The sequence below is a fragment of the Magnolia sinica genome, chromosome 17 (assembly GCF_029962835.1).
Source record: "Magnolia sinica isolate HGM2019 chromosome 17, MsV1, whole genome shotgun sequence".
Classification (NCBI taxonomy): domain Eukaryota; kingdom Viridiplantae; phylum Streptophyta; class Magnoliopsida; order Magnoliales; family Magnoliaceae; genus Magnolia; species Magnolia sinica.
The window spans coordinates 46698700-46722966 of NC_080589.1; the positions used below are offsets into that span (position 1 = coordinate 46698700).

General features: G+C 38.4%; 1 protein-coding gene across 1 annotated transcript in view; it reads left to right on the forward strand.

Moving 5' to 3' along the window:
* Positions 1 to 24267, forward strand: part of LOC131230400 (vacuolar protein sorting-associated protein 24 homolog 1-like) — a 46715-nt gene that overhangs the window by 8183 nt on the left and 14265 nt on the right. Inside the window, exon 4 of the mRNA XM_058226306.1 lies at positions 13743 to 13864. Coding sequence (XP_058082289.1) covers positions 13743 to 13864 — 122 coding nt within the window. The remainder of the gene's footprint in view (positions 1 to 13742; positions 13865 to 24267) is intronic.

Sequence of the window (24267 nt, forward strand, 5' to 3'; positions counted from 1 at the left end):
ATGTGATGCAACTATTATCAACTACTTGCAAGAATGTACCAGATTTTGATGCCAAAATATCACCAAGAATACCCAGAAAATCCACATGTAGGATAGAGAAGAGAGAAATGTAAAGGACTGAACAATGTCAGCAGTCTATTTTACCAAATAAATAAAACGCCTCTGAAATTTTATGCCATTGAAAGTCATGGATTTGTCTATGCATATGACTAACAGGTCTATATATAGACCTGAGTACATAGGAGTCCTAAGATCCAACTATTCCCTTACTGCCACCTCACTAACAGCTGTCCTTACTATGTTCAAACACTATTGGAGTCTGTAATCCACTATAGAGTAGGGAAACTACTAAATTGAGAGTTTCAAAGTATACTAGAAGTTCATTATAATCCACACATTTGGGTTGTCCATGATCGTATGGCTGGAATTGCCATATTTGATTGATGCATCAAGTGTAAATCCTGGCCTCACAACAAGCACATTGTGCAATAGGAGTTCCTAGATGGGCCCCACATATCATCTGATTGTCATGTGGGATCTGGATTGACATCCAGTTGGTCTGGATGTTCCAGATTATGACGATTGGATGGACTATGGGCAGTGGGCATGCTAATGCCATATCCAGCATCGACAGTTCATTCCCAGTAGAAAAATCCTATTTGCAGCAGAATATGGCACCCAGATGCTATTTGTTGCGATGTTTGAAGTCCTATGCAGTTATCCCACATACGTGCGGTCTGGTGGAGTTCTTATTGGAGAGAATAGTAGCCGGATGAGTATGTTTAGTTTTTTCGAACTGTATGATTCTTATGCATAGGGCCATATTGAGGAAGATATGCAGTTTTAGAAATAGTTGTCTGTAAAAATTCAGTTGTCCTATTTAGTAGGATTCTTTAATGCAAATTGTGATAAGAGGTAGGTCCATGTGGACCAATAGGGTTATTTTAGTAGTTGTTTCTTGTAGGTTTTGTTTCCTATTTTTACAGCAGCAACAATTTTTATTATTATCTGTGATTGGAACCAAATCTGGAAGTGAGATTCTTCTAGGACTTAGAGGTGAGACTCCTGGTTTATCTTCTTGTGCTTAAACACTGGATGACTTTATCTTCTTACCACTTTGTAGTTTTCATATTCTACTTTTTGGTATTCACTGCTGCAACTGGTCCTACTGAGGCACCGCGATTGATTAATTCAGCCTGGGTTTATCAATTGTCTTTCCAGGTACTTTTTTTTTACCATCTCCATTAATCCCGGAAATTTCTTGTTGACAGTCCAACTACATCAATAACCCTATTGGTGTGATGGACGTCGGAATTTAGCCTCCTTTTTATTGAGTGAAATGTGTATTAAACAGAAATTCTCTTTATAGGAGAGGTGTACTTGGGTTGCGTAGATAGAGGGAGGGAGGGATGGAAGAGTTTAGCTTGCTTTTATAGAGTGAATATGTATTAATAGAAAATTCTCTGTTTATAAAAGAGAGGTGATACGTGTAGACTGTTGCATAGGGAGGGAGGGGTTCTTTTGTTTAAAGGCGTGATTATCTCTCTCTCTTGTTGTTAAATCTCATATACGTTCTCTCTTTATCTTTCTATATAAATTTTTTCGATGTATTTGCAGTGTGCATAAGTTATGTGCATGTCATGAGTTTATAATTTCCGCTGCTCAATCTTGGCTATAACAAACATTTATTCTCTTTAAAAGTTGGAGAGGAGTTTACCATATACTTCGCTAATATTCACGGTCACTAAAAATCGACCTGCAAACACCGATTCTTTAGTGGCTTAATAATTTGTCTACAAGCTCCACAAACATGCTCATATGCTGTTATGTGATGCAAATTGTCAAAGGCACATGAGGCTTGGGCAGTAGTGAGCGAGTGATTGAGCTTATGAGCCATACTATGAAACTTTGTGAGAGAGTGATTGAGCAAAGACTAAGGCATGAGAGGAATATATCAGAAAATCTGTTTGGTTTCATGCTAGGGAGGTGTACAACTGAAGCTATTTACTTGGACAATTGATAGAGAAATATAGGGAGGGGAGGAAAGATCTCCACATGGTCTTTCATGACTTATATAAAGCATATGATAGGTTCCCCAAAGAGTAAACTTGGTGTGTGTTGGAAAAGGAGTTTCAAGAGGATATATTGACATGCTAAAGGATATGTATGAGGCAGCGTTGACAAATGTGATGACCACTACTAGAGAGACAAGTAAGTCTTTAGTTACTATATGCTTGCCCCATTGAGCCCATACCCTTTTGCATTGTTTATAGATGGGGCATTTGCAGGAAGAGATCCTATGATGTATGTTGTTTGCAAATGACATAGTTTTGATTTATAAGATGAGGGAGGGTATAAGCACAAAGCTACATTTATGAAGGGTTCTTTAGAATCTAACTGATTTAAAATTAGTTGAACCAAAGCAAAGTATAGGGAGTGCAATTTTATTAACAATAAGGGTGGAAATGAGGAATTACTTAAAAGTGCTGACCAAGGAGTTTCCTAACGTGACCACCTTTGATATCTTGGGTCGGTAATTCATGAGAATGGAGAGGTTGAGAAGTGTGGTGCCAATAGAATTCAAGCTGGGTGGAAGAAATGGGGATGTGCATTTGGAGTTTTATGTGATCATTGTGTACCATTCAATGTTTGAGGTATTGGTATCACCACGTGTTTTGTTGGCCAGGCATACAATATTGATATCGCCAATAATATCGTTGATAAGTGGAAATGTAGGGACACTAGGGTAAAATGGTGGAATTTTTCAGTGAAACTTCAAGAGATGCAAAAACACATATTCGCATATTTAGGAATAAAAAAATTACAAAAAGAATGTATGCCTAATACGTTTCCATTTAATGGGGGCCTAAAAGCTTATGTTGTCATAAGAAATCGGTCCAACCTTCCCATCGTCCCATCTATCTATCAAACCATCCATCCAAACATCTAACCTTCCATCCAAACATCCATCGATATTTCAGAATTTCGACAACACACGATATTGCACCAACAAATCGTTGACAACTGGAAGGGAAACAAAAGATTGTGGTCTCGATATCACCTATGTTGCGATAACGATAATATCGCGATATTATCAATATTATCGATGTTATCATGGACAAATTGAACACTACATACAACCATGTGCCCATTAAAAAAATTGAAATGAAAATTCTTTTACTAAATAGATTTTTGGCGATATCATTGGTGATATTCTTGAAATATCGTTGACATTGGCTATACAAGCGACATGTGGAATTTACATGGTCGAAAATATTTTTAATCCATTGGTGATATCAATACCAGTGTTTTAAATAGCGGTAGCATGTTGCGTAGTGTTCATCCCTCTATAGTGTGTAGCATAAATAGCCGTAGCATGTAGTGTAAGCTACACGATACTTCTATTTATTTTTATTTTATTTTATTTTTTTTAAAAAGATAAATAGTAAGAAAGAAGCAAAAAATATAAAAAATGTCTAAAAGATGATTCATTTTTTTAAGTATAAGCATGTTCAAACAAGTTTTTAATTTTCAGTTATCAAAAACCAATCCACATATAAAGTCATAAACCAAATCAAATAATTATCACATCAAGAACTTTATAAGGAAAGAAGTTTAATTAATAATGTCTAATTGAAACCACAAGTCACAACACACAAGTATGTAAAGAAATAAAAATCCTACAGGTTAAGAGTATTAAGTACAACACAGATGTCATCTATACAAAGAGGGTTTTTTTAAAATCCTCTTTCGAAACCCCTCTCTTTTAAGTTTAGTTTTGGAGGTTTTTTAGCGTGTGAGTTTCACACCAACTTTAACAAAGGATCACCATCATTTTAAGTGAAAGTAAACAAAGAAAGGTTTGGTTTCAACTTTACATTTTAAGTTTATATATATATATATATATATATGTATATATATATATATATATATGTATATATATATATATGCATACATACACACACACACACATATAGACACACACACATATAAAGTGAGTTTTACACCATTTTTAACAAACAAAACTAGAAAAAATACACTGTAGGGTATGCAATGTTTGAAGTATCGTTATCGCTACAAGTTTCGCTAGCCAGGGATACAGAAACAATATTGATATCGTTGATAACCGGAAATGCGGAGAAACATGGGGGAAATGGTGGAATTTTCAGCGAAACTTTAGGAGATGTTAAAATGCACATATTTGCATATTTAGAAGAAGAAAAAAATTGCAAAAAGAATGCATACATAACAAGTTTCCATTTAATAGGGCCTTAAAAGCATGTATTGTTGTAAAAAATCAGTCCAACCATCCCATCTGACCTATTTAACTATCCAACCTTCCATCCAAACACACATCCATTGATATTGCAAAATATCAATCACACATGATATTTCACCAAGAAATCATCAATAATTAGAAAGGAAACGAAAGATTGTGATCTCATTATCGCACATGTTGCGATATTAATAATATTGAGATATTATCAATGACAAATTGAACATTACATACAAGTACAACCATGTGCCGATGAAAAAAAAAAATGAAATAAAAATTTACTATTGAAATATCGTCAATACACTTATGACATAAGCATTACCTAGAATTTACATAGTCGATATAAGCATTACCTAGAATTTACATAGTCGAAAATATTGGCGATACATTGGCGATATTGATGCATTGGCAATACAAGCGACACCTAAAATTTACATAGTTGAAAATATTGGCGATTACATTAGTGATATTGATATGTTGGTGATACTTAGCGATAGATTGCTAATACCTAGAATTTTTGATACTACCAGCATTATCGGTATCGCTGAGCTGGAGATAAAGATAATATTGGAGATATTTCGATAATATCGGAGATAATTCAAACACTGAGCGTATGCTACAAACGCTACACTCGACAACCCCTGTAGCATACACTACAATAGATTTATGCTATTTAGCTATGCTATGTAGCGCTATGGCTACGCTACACTACATAATGTATGTTGCCACTATGCTAGGAGTGCTTTTGAAACATTGATTAATACATTGGCAATGCAAGTGACACTTGGATTTTACACAATCGAAAATATTACCAATGCATTGGCAATACATTGCTGATACTTGGAATTTCTGATACTACCAGTGTTATCGGTATCGCCAAGCTGGATATACAAATAAATCGAGGATATTTCGATAATATTGGGGATACTTCGAATAGTGGTACCATTCAAATTGAAATGGAAATTTTATAGGAATAACAAGGGATAGAATATTGGGCTGTTAAGGAACAACATGTTCACGGGGCGAGTGTGTGTAGCTGAAATTAGGATTTTGAGATGGATGAGTGGCAAGACAAGGATAGAATTAGAAATGAATGAATTAGAGGGAATTTAGGAGTAACACCAATAGGTAATAATATGAGGGAAAGTAGACGTAAATGGTTTGGTCATGTGCAATGGATACGAAGAATTGCCCCGGTTAGGAGTGAGTTGGTACAAGTTGAAGGCTTTAAAAGGGCAAGGGGAAGGCCCGAAAGGATGTCGGTGGAGATTGTAACAAAAGGCTGATGACCTATGGGGTCTAATTGAAGTTATGGCCCCTGATAGAGGGGAATGGTGGGACAAGATTCATGCAGCCAATGCCAATTAATTGGGGAAAGGCTTACATGATGATGAGTGTTGCGGTAGCCTAGAACCTGCATCCACTAGTTTCAAGCATCCAAATCTGCATTTGCATTGGCTTAACAGTTACTATACCTTGATCTCCAATTGGTTGCCCTTTATGAATAATATAATGACTTTAATGTTTAGGATATGTTACTATTTTCTGCGAGTGATTGCGTGCATCCGCAAGGAATAGTCTTGCCTCAAAATGGGGTGGGGACACCCTGTCATCATAAAAAAGAAGAAGATATATTGTTATTTTCAATTGGGTTAGCTCTTCGTAGTGCATGTATGGATTTTCTTATGGTGCATAAAGTTGTTGGGTGATATTGGAGTTTGCTCGTTGCTCCAAATTGAAGATGTTTGCGGCACTGAGTTGTGGAGTATTAGTGGTGCATATGGACTGCATGATCTTGACTCACACCCTCCACCCTCTTGGGTTCCTATTCAATTCTAGTGGGCATGTCATGATACTTTGTAGCAAGATTCTAAAAGATCCACATTTTGTATATTAACGAGAAACTCGACTCCTATAGCCCCATTGGGTGGAAATGAAAGTTTTTTTTTTTTTTTTTCCTTTTTATTTTTTGTTTTTTATTTTACATTTTTGTGAGTTTTACTATTACGGTTGTTGTTATTTCATCAATAACCATAAGTGGTTGTGAGAAACAAACATTACACCTCAATTATGAGAACTCATTGATGCTAAACCTATGTAATGGACCTTTAGATAGCGCTTGAAATCATCCTATGTTATAGTTTAGTACATTGTGCTTGTGGGAGTTCATGCTCTCATTGCTGGTCCCCTGCCAGGACAAAGGAGGAGGGTTGCGTCAGGTTGGCAGCCAGCAATCAAACTTATGCCATAGCTTTCAACATGAATCCAAAGTGGAAAGATTCATGTAGCTGATACAATTAGTTGGGATAAGGCTTAGATGATGATGATGACTTATGCGAAGGCATAATGAGAGCCAGACAAACTTGAAATTGGATTCACCATCCTTGGCTACTGTATGATGGCTATGACACTCTATTTCTAACATTGTTTGCAAGGATAGCTTGTCTGCAAAGGGCTGAGCTCTTCCCAAAAGCCCAAGCAATGGTGTTCCTTGAATCATCTGTATCAATTTGACCACTACCTTTAAGAAGGGAAGAAGGGGACTACTAAAGCTTTCAAGCAAAAGTTTACTCCCACTTCAATCAGTAACTACTTGTCAAAGTTTGGTTCACCAACTCTGGTCATTCTTGAGAAGTTTGGCTTAATCTTCCTTTGAAGACCATGACTCACGTCACTCACCCCACCAGTTTTGGAATTGCTGGAATTGCTCATAGAATTCCCATCAATTTTCAACTTCCACCAACCATGAGGGGGTGAGACCCAAGCAACCTGCGTCCTATCTTTGTAACATTGTCCTGAATAACAGCTCTCATACTTCTATCCAATTAGCCACCTTCACTCCTTCAAACTCTTCTAGGAATAGAATCCTGATTTTTCTGTCAATCTTGTGATATAAAGGGACAAGATCAGAATTCTTTTTCTCCTTTCTTCCTAAATGCCCCACATGATTGTAAGATGTAACGAAGTCCACAACCCTATACTTTTGGCTTGAAGGGACAGCCCTGACCGAAGTTCCATTACTAAGGAAGTAAAAACCCATGATCATGGTATTAAAAACTGGTTACCATTATGGTTGTATCAGCTGTTACGTAAAGGAAACAGTCATCTCTGTGAAGGCGTGAACAATACGAGTGTAAACCAGTTTGTTACAAAGATAAGGGCCGTATCGGGCTTTATTGGCCTATGCAGACCAATATACCCTGTAACGGCATCTTTACGGGGCCGATACGGTCGTTACAGTCTGATATGGCCATAAAGGGCCCACTATGAAAGTTTTTATTTTCAATTTTCTGTTGTTTTCACTTATTTGTTCATTTCAACCATGAGAAAGCTTATACACTAATTTTAAACTAGATCTAGGTTTGTTTGAGGATCAAAATGCAAAATTTGAGTGAGATTCAATGAAATGAAGCAGAAGGGATAATTTTGGGAAATATCATAAGGGAAACCATCACCTTTTTCTTTTTTCTCTCCATCTTTTTTGTTGTATCTATATGTAACTGGCCCTAGCCCACTAAATCATGCTTGATTTGCGTTCGATTAGGTCCTATCTGGTTTACCTTCAGCAGGTCATTCTGAAACTGCCTGACAAACAACACTGGTCAAGCTGGCACTGCTCGACAAACAATATACTTGCCAAAGAATGGTCTGTTACACCATCAAATCCATGGGCCCCCCTGCCCCCCCCCCCCCCCCCCCACACACACACACACATGCTAAGAGAACAAAAATTAATGATAAAAAAATAATAATTTTGAAGCAGTCTTTAACAAAATGCTGGTCAGATAAAAAGTAGTCTCAAAAACCTCTGTGCAAGCTTATTTCCCCAACTGTAGTCTTCCTGCAGTAGGGGTTCTATTGCCATTACTTCAAACCTCACTCCCTTAGAAAGAAAAATCTTTGCCTATCTATGCATACCAAACTTCAAAATAGCCTTCCAAAAATTGGCCATCATGCAAATGATCCCTCTCAGAATCTCTCCATATTTTTCTTGTTCCCTTAGATGTTGGGTAGCATCTCAACTCAAAGTTCCACCATTTCCATTGAACAGTTTTCCTCCACTTGGCTTTTTGAGTAAAAGACACGGAAGGGATTTAGGTCCTAATTATGGAGAATGGTGGTGATACTGAGGACATCAATGATGGAATCGCTGGCAACAGTGGCCAACAATGGATAGAGATGGATAGAGGCAGGAACTATAGTCTAAAACCCCACGCTATCGATGACAGAGAATGTAGTTGGTTCAATATCAAGGGGATCACAGATGGCCACTGATGTAGCTGATACTTAGTCTATGAAGGGTAGATCTTTTACTGATGTAGTGAAAGCCCCTTCTGGTAAGAATCCAGGAAGTGTCTTGTTGTGGAAGAAGGGAAGAATCAATTAGGATTAGAACCCTATTTGTGGTAGAATGACAAAAAAAAAAAAAAGCTTTGTAGCAGTGCTATGCGAGTGTTGTCTTGTGACAATGTTTCGATGCAAAAGGTGGAAGATGGGATCTCTAGATCATAGTCTGAAGGCTAAGAGGCTTGGGGATCAACTGGTATTGATTGAGTTTGCAAAAGTCTTAGACTTGGAGAAGATACTGAAGGGGGAAATGCTTTTTGGTAGCCCAGTCAAAAGGATCTGTAAACGGTTGGAAATGGAAGATCAGGGCCAACAACAAGCTCAATGGTTTTGATTTTACAACATCCCTCTCGCAGCATGGGCTTTGTAATCACTTTTTGCTCTCTCGGGCTGAGTCAGTGAGGTGGAGGAAGTACATCCTCGCCGTATTTTATGGAAGTGGACTATGTTCGTGTTAAAGGTTGCTCCATCCTACCTTGGGAGGGGAAGAAAAGCACTAATTTGTGGATTGTTGTTTGCAACTTTAGAGTTGAGGTCGAGGGGAAGTCGAATATGAAAAGCTAAGGTTCGGGTTGGGGTCGAAGGGATCTTTGGAGATCAATACTTGCAAATGGGTAAAAGCTTTCATCTGGGGCTAGATAGTGGTAGCAATGCCAAATTTAAAGAGGGAGAAGCTCTATCAAGCTTGGTTCCATCCCACAGGAAACGTGCTCCATTTTTTCTGGTGATTATTAACTTCAGTGCGGAGACAGATGATGAACCACCTAAGTTGGTGCTTTGAATTTTACCAGTCCGAGGGATTAGGGAAAATTGTCAAGCCTTTACTAGTGGGATGCTGATCGAGGTTCCAAGTGTTTAAATTTCAATCTATGCCTTGTCCATAACATGATGGGGATAATTATCACAAAGTGATATCACTAACGTGAAATATTTCTATAGGAGGCAATAATAACTTCGATAAATGGATGGGGGGAATTAGCATAATTTTACCACTTGTAGTGGACTTGATCAGAGACTTAATTTCACCACCTTTGAGTGCGATCCCATTTTATAAATGGAACTTACTCCCCCTTCCCTCTCCTCTCTCCCACAAAATGTCCCTTTGAAGCTTTTTTGAGCTGCTTGGCCACTTTTTGTTGAAAATTTGAAAGTTAATGATTGGATGTGGAAAGATTCTTTTCAATCTTTCAACCATTGGGTCACAGTCATAGATAGTAAAAGCTGAGTGGCATGACCCTTCTAAGCGCCTCTCGTACTTTAAATCGCTCCCACTCCTGCTTCTTGCCTGTTTGTACATCAACAATATCACTTTGCCAATTTATCTGCAATCCTGACACTACTTAAAGACAACGAAGAATTTCCCTTATAGCAACTATTTGGTTTGGCAAACTTCTTAAAGCAAGGTATTATTTGCAAACTAGAGATGTGACATAGCAACAAAGGAAGACCTAACTCAAAACAACAGAGTAACAAACTTTGAAAGAAGCCTTTTGGGGCACTGTTGAAGAATTGAGAGGACTATGAAAGAGATGCAAACCCAAATCCACATAAACCATATATGCAATTGAAACCCATTCTCCCTAACATGTACAAGAGGAAAAAGACAATCTACATCGTCTTCAGCCTTTGCCATACCCACTTTGCATGACATTCTTGGATCACTACATTTTCCATAATCAACACACTTATTCATTATCAAGATTCCGTTTAGAATTTGGCAATCACATGCTTATGACCTTGAAAAGGGGAGACAATATAAAGCATGACTACTTTTCTTTTTTGCTAAAGACTTATACACAAATCTTGTATGGCTTCTTACTAGATTAGTTAGTTGAAAATCATTGCACTTCTCGGGACCCTCCTGGGAATTTGTGGGATGAAGGTTGGTTGTGTTGAGGGTCAAATATTACATATTATCCCCCATTTATATCTCGGTTTTATGAACATGATAATGTTTAATATTTTATTTTACTTATGTTTGTGTTGCAAAGTAAATTTAAGAACTTGGATTAAAAAGGGTGCTAAAAGCATGGATTTGATGCTCAAGAATCACCAAGGTAAGGGATGGATCTTAGGAGACCAAGATTGAAGAATTCATATGCCAAAGATCCAAGAAAACCATGAGGAATGAAAAGAATCAAAGATTTGAAGTGAATAAAAAGAATCCTGAAATCGTCTTGAAAAAGCAAATTCTGAAACTTTGGGTCATTTTGTGAAATTGCGCAAAGCAAAGTTTATTTTGGAAAACTGCGCAGAGTGAAGTCTATTTTAGTAAACTGCGTAAATTTGAGGCGGTTTCTAGAGTTTTCCAACTAGGTATGAAAGTTGGAGTTCCACAACTATAAATAGGACTCCCTAGGATGTTCTTAGGCATCTTCTAGGGTTTATTTAGTAGACCAAAAGGGTGGAGAAGCCATCGCCAAGAAGTTTTTTTTTTTTTTTTTTTTCTTACTTAGTTGTTTTCATGTTTTTCTTAAGAGACTTTGGTTTAATCATATCTATGGTTGGCTAAACCTCTTAGCTAGGGCTAAGAGGTGAAGCTTGTAGCGTGATGGGATGCTTTTATTGCTTTGATTCATGTTTCTGTTGAACTTTGATTCTAGTTTGATATTCAAGGTATACTTTCAATTTTTAATGATTTATTGTGACTTAAATTACAGTAGATCTGCAATAACTTTGAGTATCTTCTTTTAGGATTATGGGATTGGTAAATCTTGTTATTTGCCATCGTCTCATGGGCATGGTTTGGTGATGGAATCCCTGCCAATTATCATAATTCTCCTCTTTTGTGAGTTAGGTCAAAGGAATTTCAGATTTGATCTTAATTGCTATATCTTCCAATTGGATAGGATATGACTCCAATTCCAATTGTGTTACTTGAGTCAAGTAAGGAATCACCTGGATTGCTACAAGTGGATCCTTGGAAACCCTACTTTCCACCTTTGAATTCTTAAGTTTCTAATTACATACTTCGCAATTACTCCCTTTAATTTCAGATTTAGATTCATATATTTTTCTAGTTATACTTTAGTTGCTTTCAGAATACACACAAGATTAGTCCCTATGGATTCGACTTCGGTCTCACCGAGATTATTACTGCATCGAGACACTATACTCGGGGTTGTGAACAGTTTGCTCCTTTATTAAACTGCCTCTGTGTAAAATTCTTTGAATAAAAAGAGAATATTTTTCTTCATGACCTTCCAATACTCTTTAGTAGCATTATCTTAAAGCCATCAATAAGCCCTGAGGGATTAATCCCCTTAGGGTTTCGGAAGTTGAATACCTTTGAAATGAAAAGGTTTTTCCTAGAAACCTCATTTTACCACATCTATGAAAAATAGCATGTTTAGAAATCAATTTCCATTTCCAAGGTTTTCACTAAAACATGTGGATATCAATATCTTTCAAAGAGCCTGTTGAGTGTAGATTTTAAAGGTTTATGAAAGGCAGCTCCCACTGTTTGGCTGTTGACCTTTTAACATTTCCATTAAAAATTGTAATCCAAACCAAACAACAGAATCACTATTGGAAACCTCATTTTTCCATTAACTGAGAATTGCGTGTTGGTTTTCTGTGAGCACATGTTGCTTTCTCGGTATCCAAACACTCACTTAGAGAAAACTGCCTCTTCAACCTCTTCCTTGAAGAAAAGTCTTTCCAACCACACAACGTTCTTAGGTTTGGAGAAAATCTCAAGCTATCAAGTTTTTGTCCTAAAAAACACTTGCTCAACATAAGGTTTGTGTGAAAAGTCCATGACTTTCCCTTCCATTTCTTCAGTGTCTTTTAAGAAAACACCATCAATTTCTAAATTCGGTATGCAACTTTTCCTTCTTCTAAGATTCACCTCACTATGAGAAAACAAGGTGTTCTTGTACCCTCTTTAAGCCACAAAGCTCAAGATTTGTACCTCCAAGATATTTCCTTATGATTGACAACGTTGTGATATTCCTTCTTGAGATAAAATCTCTTGGCTATCAAGTCTGGCATAAGTAAACTTGAATCCTAAATTGCCTTGACATTTGCAATTAAGGAGGGAGGGAAGATTAGTTGTTCCAAGTCTTCAACTTATCCTTGACATTTAGCAAACATGCTGGATATGAACTTGATTGATAGGAATAGGAATATGTACCACTTTAGAGATTAAACCATCCAAGTTTTATGCTACAAAAATTGTAGCAAGGTGTTTAATAACACTAATGGTGGCCATAACGGGCCAGCCTTATTGCCGTAACAGCTGTTACGGTTCTATAATGATAAAAAAAAAATTTTAAGGAAGAAACTGTATCAGCTCCGTATCAGCCCATTATAGGCATTTTTTTTTTTTCCAGAACGACCGTTACAGCTCCATTGTCAAAATTGAAGGGAGAGGGACTGGATGGAATGCTGATGGGTCCTAGGAGTGGATTATTGTCTGATGTTGGCTTTGGGGAGGATAAGAAATGACACCTGAAACTTTATCTTCCACCTGTGAGATATAAGAAATCAAATCTCTTAGGTGGTGGTGGTGGTGGGTTGGGCTGTCGTCCTTGCCGTTGTTGTCATCATCATTATTGTCTTCAGCATCATCATTGTGCCAGTTCGGTTGCAGTGGTGTTGTTATGGTTGTATTGTTGTTGTTGGTGGCAGTGTATTGTTGTTGTTGTGGGTAGTGGTGTGTTGATGTTGTTGTTGTTGGTGGTGGTGGTAGTGGTGGTGGTGGTGGTGGTGTGTTGTTGTTGCTGTTGGTGGTGGTGTGTTGTTGTTGGTAGTGGTAGTGGTGGTGGCAGTGTTGTTGTCAGCACCATTATTAGCATTTGTATTAGTATTGGTGCTGCTGCTGTTACATTTGAATAATAGTTTTAAGTTTACATGTGCATGACAAGCAGAGCAACCTTTTACTACAATTCCACCTCATTTCACTTTATTTCTTTAGTGTTGAAAGTTGGAACAGCATGAGATGATGTGCAATGATTTTGGCAAAAACCTGGTATTGCTGTGTATTCATGTTCCTTTGGACATTACACGTCTGTATAATAAGTTCACAATTTTCTGCTGAATGTGCTCCTTGATGAATACTCTCTTGAATCTCTGAAAATTTCTCTATGAATACTGATGTAATTGGTTGAACTTCCAGCAACTGCCCGAACAGTAGGACATCTGTCTAAGAGTGCTGAGGTCATGAAGCTTGTCAATGGCCTTATGAAGGCTCCAGAAGTTGCTGCTACCATGCAAGAATTCAGCAAAGAAATGACCAAGGTATTTCGTTTTTCATTAATTTACTTTTAGTTTTCAAAGATACCTTTCCTTCTCTGAAATATGACATCTGCATTATATCAACTCTTGTACATCAATTTATATGCTTAATTGAGATTGGGATAATTGATATTGGTAGAGAGGTGCATGGCTGGAGCACTGTGTACTGGAGATGAAGCTCACTCCATAGTACCCATTGCTTTAATAGGAACATATGTACCCCCACTCATTTCAGAGTGTGCCGAGGTAAATGGCATGTCTACCAGATAGCTTAGAAATGCTACTATTGTCCCAGAAAACTAACATAGATACTACTTCAGTCTCCAAAGAACCATCCAATGGTTTGTGACTTCAGATTTCTTTCTTATAACTGTTAGAAAGACTGCAAGTGTCCAACAAAACTAACGTTGAAGCTACCTACCAAATCTCCAACAGACCCACCCTCCCATGGTCTCTAACTGTTTGGGAAGCAGTTCGTTCTGGTGCCTGGTTGAAGGTAGCATCATGACCACATAATTGATGGTGGCGTCACGTATAGACCCATTATTTCCAAATATGTTACCTAAAATCCCATTGTGGATAACTGGTGTAGGTGCATTCAACATCGTGCCTATGCTATGTTGATGCCTTAGGGCCTGTTTGTTTTTCAAATCCCATGGTAAATGCAATGTAAATGGGCAATTATTACTTTTTCTACCTGATTGGAAAAGAGGAAACGAGGTTGTAATTTCACCTCAAAAACTGTGGCGCAAAACAGTGTCATCTTACCAAAATTATGGTGGTAAATTTTGTGGGGCCCATCGCTATACATGTGTCTGATTCACACCAACCATATGTTCTACATGCTTATTTTAGGGCATGAGCCAAAAAATGAGGCAGATACAAAGCTCAAGTGGTCTACGACATAGAAAACATGAGGAATTGAACATCTGCCGTTGAAATTTTAAATGAGCCTAGGGCCCACAGGGATGTATAACTTCCATCCAACCTGTTCATAATGTCACACAGACATGGATGAAGGGAAAACAAAAACAATAAGCTTGATCTAAAACTTCTATGGCCCCAAAGAAAAATTGAGCGGTAAGCATTCATTTCCCCTTGTTTCTTGTGGTGTGGTCCACCTGAGCTTTGGATCTGTCTCATTTTTGGGCTCATGCCCTAAAATGAGAGGGAAAAACGAATGGGCGGTGTGGATCAAGATCATACATAACAGTGGACCCCATGTATTTTAGTGGGAAAAAATCTTCGCCCTATTTGTTCCTTCCTGTCAACATCAGGTCATTGTCAAGAGGCGGCTACTGGGTGTAAATACATGGGTAAATAATAATTACCCATTTACATTGCTTTGACCATGGGATTTGAAAAACAAACAGGCCCTTAATGTAAGGGGTCATTTGGATGTCCGTAACTCCACTTCTGATAACCCAACTTCCTCAAGTTGTGTGACCTTTTTTTTTCCCCTCAAGCTATGTGACTTTGGATGGGTTCCTAGTGGTGGAAACCATTAACCAATGGAACTCGAGTTCTCTGAAAATAAGGAAGTTCGGCCCCAAACAAAAAGCTGCGATGTAGAGTTATACGCATCTTTACCTTCAGACAGGAATTTCTGACAACATGGGAGTGCATGCAACAAAAAGTTCCATGAGGTCCACCATGGTGTGTGTGTGTGTGTGTGTGTGTGTGTGTGTGTGTGTGTGTGTGTGACATCTACTCCATCAGTTGCACCAGTTCATGCTTGGACGTGAGTGGCCACACCACAAGGAACAATGGGACGTCCACCAATGAAAACTTTCTAGAGCCCACTGTGATTTTTATATGCCATCCAAACCACATAGAAGATGAGTTCCACTAGAATAAGTGCATACACCAAATTTATGCCTGATCGGAAACTTTTTTGGGCCCCAAGAAGGTTTTAGCAGTCCAAATTCAACCAACAAATGTCCATTAATCAAATGTAAAAACATTCAGTCAACTTGATTTTGAAACAATGACTCATGCATGGTGGGTCCCACAATTTGGAAGGTTTTGTTTGAATTAATGTATACCATGCATGCAATTTCTTAGTTGCCATATATCAACCATCACACTTTGCAAATTATCGAATAACTCCCCCTTCTGCCTGTGTCTCGCGTTCCAGAAAATGGTAATCTGTCTTCCTAGGAGTCTTCATCCTTAAAGTTGAGTTACATGAATGCTTACCTCTCTAACCCAACTTCCTCGCACCCAAATGACACCAAATGTATGAGTAACATAAGTAGAGAAAGATTTGATGATGATAATGTGAAGAAGAGAGGAAAATATTGAGAGAGAAGAAGGAGAGTTTGGGAGAGATGTTGTGTTAGGCTTGCTTGCCCTAACACATAATATTTTATTATAATAAAGCATATAGTACTCCGCAGGAGAAAAGGGAAGTGTGCACATGCACTTACACTAACCACCAAACCACATACACAATACATATCATTCTATACTCTCCCTCAAGTTGGAGCATAGATGTTGATCATGCCTAACTTGTCATGAACACGATGAAGAGCATCTCGACTCAAGGACTTTGTAAGAACATCAGCAAGTTGATCCCCAGATCGAACAAAAGGAGTGACGATTTTCTTAGAAGCGACTTTCTCTCGAATAAAGTGACAGTCGACCTCAATATGTTTGGTTCGTTCGTGAAAAATTGGGTTACGAGCAATATGGATGGCCGCTTGGTTGTTACAGTGAAGAGGAACAGCATCCGAAAGAGGATAGCCAAGTTCTTCAAGAAGGTTGCGAAGCCATACGAGTTCACACGTCGTATGAGCCATAGCACGATATTCTGCTTCAGCCGAGGACCGGGTAACAACTGGCTGCTTTTTGCTCTTCCAGGTTATAAGATTGCCACCTAGGAAGGTACAGAAACCGGATGTAGAGTGGCGATCAAAAGTACTACACAATCAGCATCGGAATATCCAGAAAGATGAAGATGACCATGGAACTGAAAGTGGAGGCTAAGACTCGGGGCTGATTTTAAATACCGAAGTATGCGGTAGACAGCCGTGAGATGGGAAGTACAGGGAGCTTGCATGAATTGGCTAACAACCCCCACCACAAATGAGAGATCTGGGCGAGTAATAGTCAGGTAGATAAGCCGGCCTACAAGTCGTCGATACATCTCGGGATCAGTAAGGAGAGCACCATCATCTGGTTGAAGCTTTTGTGAAGTATCCATGGGAGTGGTAGCAGGCTTACACCCTAACATGCCGGTCTCCATGAGAAGATCGAGCGCATATTTTCGTTGTGACAAGACCAATCTGGATGATGAGCGAGCAACTTCAATTCCGAGGAAGTAGCGAAGAGGACCAAGATCCTTGATCTCAAACTTGGTCTTCAAAAAATCTTTGACCTCCCTCATTCAAGCAGAATCACTACCGGACAGAACAATATCATCCACATAGACAATGAGAACCATGATGCCCGTCGATTGTCGACATATAAAGAGAGAATGATCAGCATGACTACGAACAAAGCCAAACTTCAAGAGAGCCTGACTAAAATTTTCGAACCATGCACGTGGCGATTGTTTGAGTCCATAAAGAGCCTTCTTTAACCGGCAGACAAGTGTAGGGTTGTGAGAAGCAACAAAGCCAGGAGGTTGATGCATGTAAACTTCCTCTGCAAGATCCCCGTGGAGAAATGTATTCTTAACATCAAGCTGAAACAAGGGCCATGATAAATTAACGGCCAAGGAGAGCACAACGCGAATCGAATTAAGCTTAGCCACCGGAGAGAATGTCTCGAAGTAATCCATACCATGAGTCTGTGTGTAACCCTTAACAACAAGACAGGCTTTATAGCGATCAATTGAGCCGTCTGGAAGAAACTTAATCGTATAAACCCATTGACAGCCAACAGGTTTATGGCCTAAAGGAAGTGGCACAAGGTCCCAAGTATGATTCTTCTCAAGAGCAGACGTTTCTTCTATCATTGCCTTCGTCCAATCAGGACTCTAAAGAGCATGTGAGAGAGATCTAGGAATAGTTTGTGATGAAAGGGAAGCTGCAAACGACTGAAAAGATTGTGAAAGATGATCATATAAAACGAAATTACTAATGGGGTGTTGAGTACAAGATCGTGACCCTTTGCCTAAGGCAATGGGAAGATTTAAACTCAAGGTAGGAGAGTCACCTGAGCCAACATCCAAAGTGAGCGCAAGGGTGGATGGCTGAGCGTGTGAAGATTTATCTCGACGATGATACATCTACAGAGGCTTAGGCTCACTCATATCACCAACAGGATGCTGAATAGAGGGGAGAGGAGTTTTCCCATGATCACTAGTAGAAAGAAGATAAGAGTCATACTCCCCCTGACTCGCAAGAGGGGATCACAAAAGGAACAGCCGGGAGTGAAGAAAAATGAAATATCCTCAAAGAAAGTTACATCGGCAGAGACATATTTCTTGTGAGTCAATGGGTTAAAGCATTTATACCATTTCTGACTTCGAGGATACCCTATAAAGACACATTTAATTGCCCTGGGGCTAAGTTTATCATTACTCCTATCCAAAATTTGAATAAAGCATGTATAATCAAAAACTTTAGGGGGTAGAGGAAATGGATTATCATGAGGATACAATATAGTAAGTGAAGATTTGTAAGACAAGACACGTGAGGGTATACGATTGATAAGAAAAGTAGCAGTTAGGAGAGTATCACCCCAAAAATGTTTAGGTAGATGCATACCAAGCATAAGGGTTCGAGCAACGTCAAGAAGATGGCGATTCTTTCGTTCTGCAATACCATTTTGTTGAGGTGTGCAAGCACATAACGTCCGAGACAAAATACCACGTTCCTGCAAGAAGGATAGAAAGGCAATAGACATGTATTCCCCCCCCCCCCTCCATTATCAGAATGGATGGATTTGATAGAACAATGAAATTGAGTGCACACTTCATGATAAAACACTTTAAACGCATCAAACACTTCACTTTTAGATTTCTAAAGATAAATCCAAGCCATGCGTGAATAATTATCAATAAAGGTAACAAAATATCTAAATCTAAAAGTCAAGGTAACCGGAGCTGGTCCCCAGACATCCGAGTGAACCAGATAAAAAGGTTGAGATTTCCTCCCAGAAGAGCTAAGAGGAAACGTAGCGCGATGATGTTTAGACAATTCACAAATATCACAACATAATGGTTTAGTGACAGATAAGGAGGGAAACAAAAGTCTCAATCTAGATATGGATGGGTGGCCTAAGCGGCAATGCCACCGAGTCATGGACTCTCGATCTAGAGAAAGGGAACTAGAAGCGGCAACGGGTGTATCATCGAGAAGATAAACGCCTCCTCGCTCATGCCCCCACCAATCACTCTATTTGTCTGTAGGTCCTGAAACAAATAATAAGAAGGGAAGAAAGTAATGGGACAATTGAGTGATTTAGTAAGAGAGCTAACGGACAATAAGTTTAATGGAAAACGAGGCACATGCAAGACTGAGGACAAAGACAAGGAAGAAGAGAGAGGGATGGAACCAATTCCAGAGATGGGAGATTGGGTTCCATCTGCGACTGTGACATACTGAGTGAGAGGAGAAGGACAATAAGAAGAAAAGAATTGAAACTTACCAGTCATATGGGAGGAAGCTCCAGAGTCGATGACCCAGGAAGTAGGAGAGGATGATGCAAGAAGGGTAGTACCTGACTGGGCTGAAGCTGCGTGAGAAGGCTCAGGAATATCACGAATGTGAAGCAGTATAAGGGTATCATATGTAGCCCGAGAAATGATAAGAGACTCCCCCTAAAGTAGACTGCTCAGCTATCGGGGTGGAAGACTGTGTCTCAGAAGCAACAGTGGATGCAACATAAGCAGCGGCATACGTAGGATGACCATGTATCTGCTAGCAATAATCAACAGTGTGATTAGTTCCACCGCAATGTGAACAAATGCGGGAACCATCACGTCCTCGTTCATGTCCGCCACGACTACGAAAACTAAGGCCGCCATGACTGTGATCTCCCTCGCGGCCTCTACCATGACCGCCAAAACCAGAAATGCACCCTGAACTCAAGGATGGTACCCGAAGACCAAGAGAGGACTGATCGCCAGCAAGATGTGTCGAACGCTCGGGTGGCACAAATGAATGAGAAGGAAGAGTAGAGACAGTAGCACGCTGACACATGGCATAGACTGTCGTGAATGGGGGAAGAGGATCCTACATAACAACCTGATCTCGAACACGAAGATAATCAGAACTCAATCCAGCTAGGAACTGCATGATACGAGTATCATCCTGCTGCTTATGAGCATGTTCATGATTCTCTTTACATTTGTAAGGAAGAGGTTGATACATATCCAACTCATCCCACATACCCCGAAGCGTCTAATAGTAATCTTTTAAGGATCTTGAGTTTTGTTGGAACCGACCAATTTCTTGAATAAGCTGGAATACCCATGAAAAATTCTGAGATTCTGAGAACATATCATGAAGCGTATCCTAAATGCCTTTAGCCGATAATAAAAACATCACTGAGTGGCTAATCGAGGAATCCATACTATTCAACAACCATGCAATAACTTGATAATTCTCCTTTGTCCAAGTCTTGTAAGTAACATCTGTAGAGCTTAGGGGATCATCCAAAATATACGATAACTTGTCACGAGCTCCTAAAAATATTTTTACAGATTGTGCCCATTGAAGATAGTTGTCACCATTCAACTTAGTTGAGGTAATCTGTAAGGGGTTGGATTCAAGAGACCCTATGCCAAGAGATGAGGGCCCTTTGTCAGCCATAGGAGAGTCCAAGAGAGATAAATCTATGCCAAGAGAGCCCTTACGCCAAGTAAGATTGATTCAAACAACTCTATCTCACTCAATCCTTCAAGATAATAAGAGATAAACCTCAAACAAATATCAATCATCCAAAAATCCCAAGAAACGCAGTCAAAAAAACCCTAACCGAGTGAAAACGGCCCAACCACACGTCCGTTTGAGGTTCAAAACCTTTCAAACAGTGATCTTAAGTAAAAAATCCACCATGGGTAGCTTGGGAGGAAGATTTCAGTCCATCTTGAGCAAAGAAATCAAAGAAAAGCTTACCGATTTGAGGTAGATCGAAGAAACACGGAAGATGGGGCCGATTTTCGAATTTCTCTATTTCGCCCAAAATAACATGAAAGGAGATCCAATAAATTCTGAAAAAATCATGATAGATCTTTTAAAATCAAGATCTATCAAACCCCTAAACTTTTAGCTTAAACGGAGTCCATTTGTCCGTACAATGCTGACGTCAGCTGTACAACTGCTGACGTCAGCAAGGTGACGTGTCGCCTCTCAATGTTTTGGATGCGGAATGCCTGGATCTATGCTCTGATATCAAGTAGAGAAAGATTTGATGATGATAATGTGAAGAAGAGAGGAAAATATTGAGAGAGAAGAAGGAGTTTGGGAGAGATGTTGTGTTACGCTTGCTTGCCTTAACATATAATATTTTATTATAATAAAGCATATAGTACTCCGCAGGAGAAAAGGGAAGTGTGCACATGCGCTTACACTGACCACCAAACCACATACACAATACATATTATTCTATAACATATATTTTTTGCTTATTCAATACAAGTACCATAAATCGGCATCATATTTGAATGTCAGACCAAAGACATGGCCTCAGATTAAACAAAGGTCACACTATATGCATCACAGAACATGCTACTTCCCTAGCTGAGTTGGTTAAATAATTGAAGCTCTACAGATGACGAGTATGGTTTGGTTTGAGTTTGCATTCCAAGGGACGGAAAATCTTAAATTAGACGGCTTGGGAATAAGTGAAGGGGGTGTAACGACTGCTTTTACCTACAACTAAAGATTGATTGTCTAAGTGTTTCCCTGCAACGAAGAAAATAAAAAATAAAAATCCTGTGATGTGTCATCATATTTCTGCATTGCGGAATTAAAATTGGCAAATAAGTACTTCTGATCTTTGGGTAGAAGAGGTCAACACCTATTAAGGATGGTGGCCTCATAATGATGGTGAAAATGACTAAGAGGAAGGAGAGAGAAAATTTGTTTCTACAGCACTTCAATGACAGTTTTTTTATTTTTATTTATTTTTATTATTTTTCCTTTTTTTTTTTTTTTTTTTCTAAAATTTTTTTAAATGAAGAGGGAGGGATTTCCACAAAAAATAATTGGAGATCTTGTGCATGGTGTAGAAATGGAAGGAACACCTAAAAAATTTTGGAGCAGCAAATTGGTTGAAAGATTGGCTATATGATGATCCACATGAGGACATATGGCCAATGTTGTCAAAATCGTTATTATATCATAAATCATAACAGGGTTCAAATCATATTGAATTGCAAATTGTATCATAAATTGTAAGGTTTTTCTCTGTTTTCTTAAAAAATATCACAAACATCTGAGAAAATATAAATAAAACAAAAGAGTCAAAACTCATCAATCATCTGTTTCCCATCAGCATGAACCAAGAAAAATGAAACATTCATGATAGTATCAATTGAGGACGTGTATGCGGTATACATATCATGATAGTAAAGGATTCTTGTCTTTTTCCTTTGTTTTCTTTTTTTGTCTGGCAAGAAATTTTCTTAAAAAACATACAAGATTCTGTTAATAATTTTGTTCATTGTACCTATCTTGAGTGTAGAATCACGTTGAGGAAAATGGCATTCAATTCCATCGAGTCAGTAAAAAATTTGTTAGATTTGGGTTTGTTTTATTATCAAAATGCCAAAAAGAAAAAAAATAAAATTTTGAGGATATTTTTAAATGGGGAGGGCCTTTATCATGTTTTATAAGAAAAAAAGGGTAAAAAGGAAAGAAGAAAAAGTGAATAAAAATTAAAAAAGAAGAAGATTTGTTTATGTAATTTTGGGCCCATTTGCACAGTCTACAATCATCATACAATTTGTACAATTCGATACAATTCATACAATAATTTAAGATTTGCAATTTGCATGTATGATTTAAATTGTACACCCATACGATATGATATGAACTGAGAGATTCTTTTTTTTTTTTTTTTTGAATCATATGATTTTGATAACACTGCAATGACCAAGTTTTTGAATAACGGTACTGGTGGGTGTATTGGCCGGGCACAAAACTGGTACAATGCAGGTCATAATGGGTTGTACCAGACCCATGTCAGACAATAAGGGCTGTATCGGCCGAAATTGTTTTAGGAAAAAAAAAATTCTTGAAAAATAATCCAAAATAGAAAAGACAGTAAAACGTTATGGTAAGAATGTTGTCTATCAGCTTGATGTGCCGAAAATCAACCAAATCCCTTCTAAATTGATGCGGATACAAGTGCATTCAAGGTGTACCAACGAAGAAAGCGCCAACCACAAGTGCCGTCCTTGTGGATAGGCGACTATTGAGGAGCTGAAGACCTTTCACATGTGATTGGACATATAGAAGACCCCACTTAGGGAAGACACATGTGAAGGAAGATTGGAGAAAGAAGACCGAGCGCCCAAACTTTCCCATACTTATGTTATTTGCGCGTTTTTGACTTAGTTAGGGGTCTTTTAGTAATTTTATATCTTTATTTGCTTATCCTAGGGGTATTTTAGTAATTTTATGTCTTTATTTGCTTATTTAAGTGGGGTAAAGCCCTAAACTCGAATTTCAACTATTGATTAATGAAAAGCAAACCCTTTGGTTGCCTCCTTCCTCTCTTCTCTCTAATGGTGCTTCTTCTCTCCCCTTGATCTTCTTCTTCTAATTTCTTCTTGTGTCCCTCCAACTTCTTCAAGGTAATAATTTTCTTCCTTTTATTTTCCAGTTTTGGCTAATCCTTCTTCGATCAAAATCTTGAGAACCGATCTAAACCCTAAATCACCAAATTCTCAAATCCCTAATCCGAGAAACTTCTTGGTTCTTCGGACTAGTGATCTTCATTGATCGATTGGGTGTGACCATGCAAGATCGGGAGGTCTCATCCCTCGCCGGATCCAACCTAAGTAGTAATTGAATTCCATAACCCATGGTTGTAGTGATGGCCCGATCCATTGCATGTTTCCTTTATGATTTTCTCAGTTATGATGATTACTGTTAGAATTTTAGATCATTTATTCCTTTTATTTCCGCTGTTTAATTATCTCCATGAGCATGCATCATAATTAGGGCTGTCCTGCGTCAAATTTGGTATCAAAGCCAAGGCTTGCATGGTTTTTGTCTAGATCGAGTTATCAAATTAGGGTTTTGATTTTTAGGTTTAACTTAGGAAAGTTCCAGGTTTAGAAAGTTTTCAATTTTAGAAACTTTCCAATTTTAGAAAGTTCCTAATCTGGAAAATTTCCAGATTTGAGTTGTTTCCTGTTTCAACTTAATTGTGTCAGTTCATAGTAGTTTTGCATTCATCGCATTCATCTTGAAAGTCATAACACCTAGTAGTCTAGTTAGGTA